The 7,562-nt window shown below is 36.1% G+C and overlaps 1 protein-coding gene across 1 annotated transcript; it reads left to right on the top strand.

Moving 5' to 3' along the window:
* The first annotated feature begins 6,293 nt into the window (after positions 1-6,293).
* Positions 6,294-7,355, top strand: LOC114383907. The gene is made up of 2 exons (XM_028343614.1): positions 6,294-6,800; positions 6,939-7,355. Exons 1-2 carry the CDS (start codon positions 6,294-6,296, stop codon positions 7,353-7,355), a joined length of 924 nt encoding a protein of 307 aa, XP_028199415.1.
* The last annotated feature ends 207 nt before the right edge of the window (positions 7,356-7,562 follow it).

The following is a 7,562-nucleotide window of genomic DNA, read 5'->3' as shown; positions in this document are numbered from 1 at the left end:
AAAGCAATGAAAGTAAGTAAATTGTCAATTACAAAATTACAACAAGGTCCTCAATTTTGGTGGTTGTTCTCTCTTTGGTGATTCACTCAATTTGGAGTGATTTTTAGTCCAATAGCTCTTAAGGTGGTTTTCCCCTTGCTTCTTGAATCAAATTCTTCAAGGGATGACACCAATCCTCCTTTCCAATTCCCTATATGGCAACTCACAAACAAGGAAACAAAGAGACAAGCAATAACCAAAGACCCAAAAAATGAAATGAAAGCTAAACCAATAGAGTTTTAACAAGACAAATTTTCAGGGATTTATCAACAATTAAAGCAATGAAAAGCACATAAAAGCAAGCTAGGACTCAAAGAGAAACCTAGAATGGCTCTAGAGTAGAGTAGAAAAATTTTAAAAAAAAAAGACTCAAGAAACAGAACTTTTTTTTCACACTAATTTTCAATTGAAATTTAAGAACTAGGATTGGTATAAAATAGGCACCAATTATAGAACAAATTTTGAGCCCAAACAACAAGCACACTTCCCTTTCACTTTTTTTTTCCTGGACACTGATTTTTCTATCAACTTGTGTGATTTTTCTTATTTTTTCCTTTAATCCAAATCGCTTGGTTCTTTTTTCATAATTTTGGTCCAGATGTCTAAAAAATTCAGTAAACATTTCAGCTTAAAAACACGTAGTGACCAATTCCCAGTAATTTATACAAGTTTGTATGTTCAAGCTGCCAGCACCAGCGATTTCAACCTAGAAATCAAGGGTAGTGTTTATGTTGCTTAAGGCTTGGATAATTACAATTTGTGTTTGCTTATGCTCAATTATCTTGAATAACACAACTAAAGAGAGCTTAAGACTTATTTTTATTCACAAATCCAGCCACAACTCAGCACCACAACTTAACTTCATCATAGGCATCATGTAGGAAACTCAGAAAACAAAAAAGAGTTCAACAACAAGACTACTTCCAGGAATTGATTTAGAACATGTTATGAACTAAATAACATGCATGAATTAGACTCAAAATTCAAAAGATAGGCTAAGAATGACAAGAATACATGAACAAATGTATCTAGAATTAAATCAACAAAATAAAAATTCAACACAAACTTAGAACATAATGTGTCAATTACTATGACTAAACATGACTCTAAGACAACATGGATTAACTGATTTACACTTAGATTTTTGTGTTTTTTTTCTAATCAATATTTTGGAATAATATTTAGATCTAAAGGTTCAGCACAAGAATATTATGAATGAAAAATGATAGAAACTAAAATCAACACAAAAACATGATTCAAGAGTAGATCTAAAAAATTTGAACCATAGAAATGCAAGAACAAGTGTAGATCTAAGATTTAATTGGTTTATTTTTTTGAATCTACTCTAAACAGCACCAAACCACAAGAAAATGGAGGATATACATGAAGAATAAGATGAAGAACATGGAACTAAAGAGAATTCACCGAACAAAAAGATAGAGGAAGCAAAAGAACCTCACCTAGATGAAGATGCTCTTGATACCACATGGTGTAAGCTGCATTGGAGCTTGTAGGCCTAGGATCTTCTTCATCAATGGATTCCTTTGCTTCTTGGAAGATGAATGGCAGCGGAATGGAGAAGGAAGAGAGAGAGGAGACGCCACTTCAAGGAGAAGATGAGTCTAGAAGAAGCTCACCACCATAGGAGGCCATGGATAAGAGCTTGGAGGAAGAAGAAGATGAATGAAGGGAGAGGAAGAGAAGAGCACGAAATTTTTTGCTCTAAAAGAGCTCTGAAATCTGGAGTTTAATTTTCAAATGATCAAAGTTGAAAAATGCACACACATGACCTCTATTTATAGCCTAAGTGTCACACAAAATTGGAGGGAAATTTGAATTTCTATTCAAATTTCACTTGAATTTGAAATTGAATTTGTGGAGCCAAATTTTCACTAATTATGATTAGCGAATTTTAGCTATGGTTCAGCCCACTAATCCAAGATCAAGTCCAAGATTCTCCACTGTTCAGCCCACTAATCCAAGATCAAGTCCAAGATTCTCCACTAAGTGTGCTTAGGTGTCATGAGGCATGTAAAGCATGAAGGTCATGCACAAAGTGTGACTATTTGATATGGCAATGGGGTGTAGCAAGCAAATGCTCACCTCCCCCTCTAAAATTTAATTGGATTGGGCTTCTCCCAATTCAATTAAATTTATTTCCAACCACTCACATCAAATATTCACTTAATGCATGTGAAATTACAAAACTACCCCTAATACAAAAACTAGTCTAGGTGCCCTAAAATACAAGGGCTGAAAAATCCTATATTTCTAGGATACCCTACCTAAATTATGGATCCGTAAATACAAGGCCCAAAAATAATGAAACCTTAATATAATATGTACAAAGATAAGTTGGCTCGTACTTAGCCCATAGGCCCAAAATCTACCATAAGGTTCATGAGAACCCTAGGGCCTTCTCTTGCATCTTTGACCTAATCTACTTGGAGTCTTCTATCCAATGCCCTTGCAGGATAGGATTGCATCATATTAGATCATCAAATCCTTACCAAACGCCATTAATGTTTGCTCCACAACTGCAAAGAAACACAATAACACAGAAAGAAGTTTGTTAACACTTATTAAAATACTTGTGTTTTGTATGCCTTTGTTATTTTATGTTTCTTCTCTTTTTGTGCGTCGGCTAGATGTTTCAAAGTTTTAATAACAGTTTCTGATTGAAGCAGAGCATGAAAAAAAATGGTTGACAAATGCTTCACAAAAGCCATTAATCTAACTTTTAAACAGACCATGGGATGATAGACAAAAAAATGATTTTCAAATAATACAAAATGCACTATGAAGTGATGCATGAAATGATACATGAAAACCTATTTGTGAAGCTAATGGTGGACGACAATTACTCACCCACATAGACCTCTTTGACGATTTGCTAGAGGAGAAGAATTAGACGCAATGTCAGACGATGAGCTTACTAAAAATACATGACTAGGATTTCGTGGAGTAGAAGTAGAAATCAAAAGATGGAAATGGAGAAATGAGGTGAGGTTATGGAACATCAACAGGTCAAGAAGCTTTGTAGCTCGACGAAGTGACCGGATAGGTAGGTAGCAAGCCCTGCAAGAAGAAAACTATGAAATTTGTGGATTTTGAAAAGAAAGCATGAAATCGGGACATGGTGAACAATAACTGGGTTTTGAACCTCAGCATAAGGCTTTTTATTACAAAGGAGAAGGAATAAAAAAATAGCAAAAAATGGAGGAGCCTACACGTATGTGCCTGGTCATTCTTTTATTATATGACATAAGATTATCCAGTTGGGAGACCTTCTTGTGTGATTTGGAACTTAAGTTTCAACCTTCGCCCTTCGACAACCATCAAGTTATTCAAATTTGGAGTTTGTCCTTTTTAGTATTTTAAATTAAAATTTGTATTCTTTTAGTTCCTCAAATTCAATAAAAGTTATTTTAGTTTTTCTTGTAATAAAAAAACTGTTACAAATTTTGAATCTAAATCGCCAAAAATTATATAGTGAGGATCATAGGGACTAGAAAAAATCTGAATATGAAGAATTAAAGAATCAATTTTTAATTTGGGAAGTAAAAAATATAAAGCCCCAAACTTAATTATAAATTTCTACATTCATCTAAAAAAATAGGTGTTACTCCTATTGACAATGATAGTGTTAAAAATTAATTGATTTAAAATAGAAAATTCTTTGTGTAATTTCAATTTCATTCGACATCAATTTAGCTAACTTGCATGTTTTTGCTTAATGTTCTAAGTTGTAATTTTCTTGTGAATGTTTATATTTATTTTAGAAATAAAAAGTATTAATATTTTAACTTATTTGAAAAATGCAAATATCAATTTCAATATCTGCTATTTAAAAAACAAGTTGTGTAGCAATCAATTAGAAGAACTTACCAACAAATTGTTGTGCTTAATACATAATTGGCAAGTGAACCGAGTCTAATTGTAAAAGAAAACAGTAACTATAAGAGTTATATTTTATCCATAATGACTATTTACAACATAAAGAGAATTGATAAACAATTTTTACATGCATTCGTTGTAACAAGTAGTCAATCCACTGTGGTAAATGTGTTAAGTTTTGGTTTTTAGAAAAGAAAGGTTTCGCTGTGGCAAGTCATCAATTCACTATGGTGAAACTAAATTGTTTTTGGTTTTAAACATAAATTTTGGATTATAAATGAAATCAAACAAAGAAAAACATTGTTTAGATGAAATCCATAAAATTTTTCATATGAAACTTATTCTTAATCAATCTCTTAGTTCAATGTGTAACAAACTTTCTTATAATAACAACCCATTATAAAATATACCAAAAAGAATAAAAAATCTCAAAATTATAATAGTCCGAAAATACCTCATGTATAATAGATAAGTCAGTGAATGAGTCTTTACATAAAAGAAAACATTATCCTAAAATAAGGACATCTAAACTGAATGAACACTAAAATATAACAAAAGTAGTCTCATTCGACATTTTATTCTAAAATACTTACCAAGCTAAAATAAACGTAACTAAAGAAAACTACACCTTCAAGTCTCCTAAATTTCAATAGCTTCTTCCTTGTGCTCTAAAAACAACACTTACAATGAGAAGATGATCCCAATTAATAAAATAAGTTCTAAATAGGAGTTCGCAAATAAAGTTGTTCTCAAATGGCGCGACAATCTAGAAAATCAACCATGGTATCCACAATGAATTTAAAATAAGATATTATACACACACACACACACACACATAAACACAAACACACACACACACACACACACACACACACACACACACACACACACACATTCTTATAAAAATTCAAATTGAAAACAATCATCATTTATTCTCATAACATTTTCAATAAAAAATAATAATTAAATAAACATCGACATCGACATCTTAATGCATTCAAATAAACATTGCAAACACATCTTAACGATTCCTGAAATCACTAGACTTAATTCTTTGGTTATTGGTACCAGTGTGGATTTCACATTCTTCAAAGGGTATATGAGATCATATTCATGCAATGACATCCCACTGCCTTCCTTATAAAAAATGGAGATATCTAGAATCTCTTCCCTATCCCAGATAGAGGTATCTATTATAAATCTCATCCACATCTCAGATGGACGTATCTTTCTCCTGTTGGATCAAGTGGCCTCGGAATAATTAAGAAGGGGGGGGGGTTGAATTAATTACTAACGAACCTTTACTAATTAAAAATCTATCCTTCTTAGGATTTTACTATAATGTTAAGAAAGTAAAGAACTGGAATAGAAACTTAACCAAAAGTAAAAGCGATAATTAAAGTGCACAACAAAAATTAAAGAGTGCAGGGAAGAAGAAAACAAACACAAGAATTTATACTAGTTCGGCAACAACCCGTGCCTACATCCTGTCCCCAAGCGACCTGCGGTCCTTGAGATTTCATTTCAACCTTGCAAAATCCTTTACAAGCAAAGATCCACAAGGGATGTACCCTCCCTTGTTCTCATTGAACAACCAAGTAGATGTACCCTCCACTTGAACTGATCCACAAGAGATGTACCCTCTCTTGTTCTCAGTTACAACATCCCAAGTAGATGTACCCTCTACTTGTATCTCTGCCTCCCTTGCTGCTTAGCAAGAGGAGAAGTTGTTGCTAGGGCTCAAGAAGCACAAGAAAGCCATTGGATGGACTTTAGCAGACATTCCTAGTATTAGCCCATCTACCTGCATGCATAGGATACTTTTAGAGGATGGAGCTAAGCTAGTGAGGCAGCCACAGTGGCGACTCAACCCCGTCATTCTAGATGTAGTGAAAAAGGAAGTGACCAGGCTCTTACAAGCTGGAATCATCTACCCCATTTCTGACAGCCAGTGGGTGAGTCCAGTCTAAGTGGTTCCTAAGAAGACAGGCCTCACAGTAATTAAGAATGAAAGGGATGAACTTATTCCCACAAGAGTGTAGAACAGCTGGCGAGTCTGCATTGATTATAGGAGGCTGAACCAGGTAACCAGAAAAGATCATTTTCCCCTGCCATTCATTGATCAAATGCTTGAGCGCTTGGCAGGTAAGTCTCATTATTGCTTTCTTAATGGTTTTTCTAGTTATTTACAAATTCATATTGCGCCTGAGGATCAAGAAAAGACTACATTCACCTGTCCCTTTGACACTTTTGCCTATAGGAGGATGCCTTTTGGCCTATGCAACGCCCCTGGTACTTTCCAGTGGTGAATGCTTAGCATTTTCAGTGACTTTTTAGAAAGTTGCACAGAGGTGTTTATGGATGATTTTACTGTTTATGGATCATCTTTTGATGCTTTCATTGCCTATCACCATAGCAAGGAAATCTCGGTTGTCGCTATCTTGGCCGATCTCTATGACACGTTCGACCGAAGATGCGTAAAGAACGGCACAAGAATTCTTTGTTGTATGCCAGCTCTCTATGTGTGGCTCGTCTCACACCTTTTCCGCCAAGAAAGTAGGCCCACCTGTCCACTGCATCGTCACCGCTTATGCACCGAGAAGGGAAAGGCAAACTGGGAGCAACTCTTGGCTAGTGTGGTAGGGGCATCCATCAATTGGTTCCCCCGTTGGAAGGAAGGAAAAGTTGGAGTTTTGTCCTCATGTGAGGGATTTTCAAATGTCCCCTTGATGGGAACAAGGGGTTGTATTAATTATAATCATGTCCTCACCATAAGACAACTTGGCTACCCCATGAGAGGAGCACCATCGAAGGAAAGCATCACACCTTTCATCACACGGGGTTTCAGCGACCCCAACGCGAGGGTGCTTTAAGGAGTCCGCAAGGCATGGGATGCGGCGCAAAGGAAGGACAAAGAGCTTAGGGGAAGCAGTAATGGGATCATCGGCGGCTATCATAAGTGGTTGAGAGTCCGGACACAAGGGTTGGATTGGCTCCCAAAGCTAAGGGCTGCGAGAAAGGAAGAGGCTGAAACTCCGGAAGAAAGTGAAGAGGTACAAGCCCTAAAAGCGGAGCTTGAACAAGCCCGAGCAGTCAAAGAGAAGTTCAAGTCAACGGCCATCAAAGTCCGAAAGGAGTACGATGAACTAAAAGACATCAATATGGCCACCACCGAAGCCTTGGAACAAGAAACCAAGAAGGCCCTAAAAGAAGAACACGACCGAAACAAGTTCCGAGGAGCTTTGTGGGGCAGATACAATGAGCTTAAGCTCCAAAGAGATGAAAAGGATCAGTCGCGGGTCGAAGTCATGATCTTGAAAGATGAGTTAAAAGATTGTCATAGGTCGAAAAGAAGCTTGTCCCAGCAATTGAGCAAGACTGAAGGAAATATATGGGCCATCATCAATGATTACAAATAAAAGCTAGACCTAGCAGCAACTCTTGAGAAAAAGCTAGAGGACGAGTAAGCCAAGGTATCAGTCTTGCAAGCGGACAGGGAAGCAAGGAAAAGGGTGATCGATTCATTGCATAGAGAAGCAATGATGTGGATGGACAAATTCGCCTTTACTTTGAATGAGAGTCAAGATATTCCCCAACTGCTAGCTAAGGCCAAGGCAATGGCAGAT

Source organism: Glycine soja, chromosome 14 (assembly GCF_004193775.1).
Source record: "Glycine soja cultivar W05 chromosome 14, ASM419377v2, whole genome shotgun sequence".
In the NCBI taxonomy this organism is placed as follows: Eukaryota; Viridiplantae; Streptophyta; class Magnoliopsida; order Fabales; family Fabaceae; genus Glycine; species Glycine soja.
The sequence above is the reverse complement of the archived record's forward strand: the minus strand, read 5'-3'. Positions and strand labels throughout refer to the sequence as shown.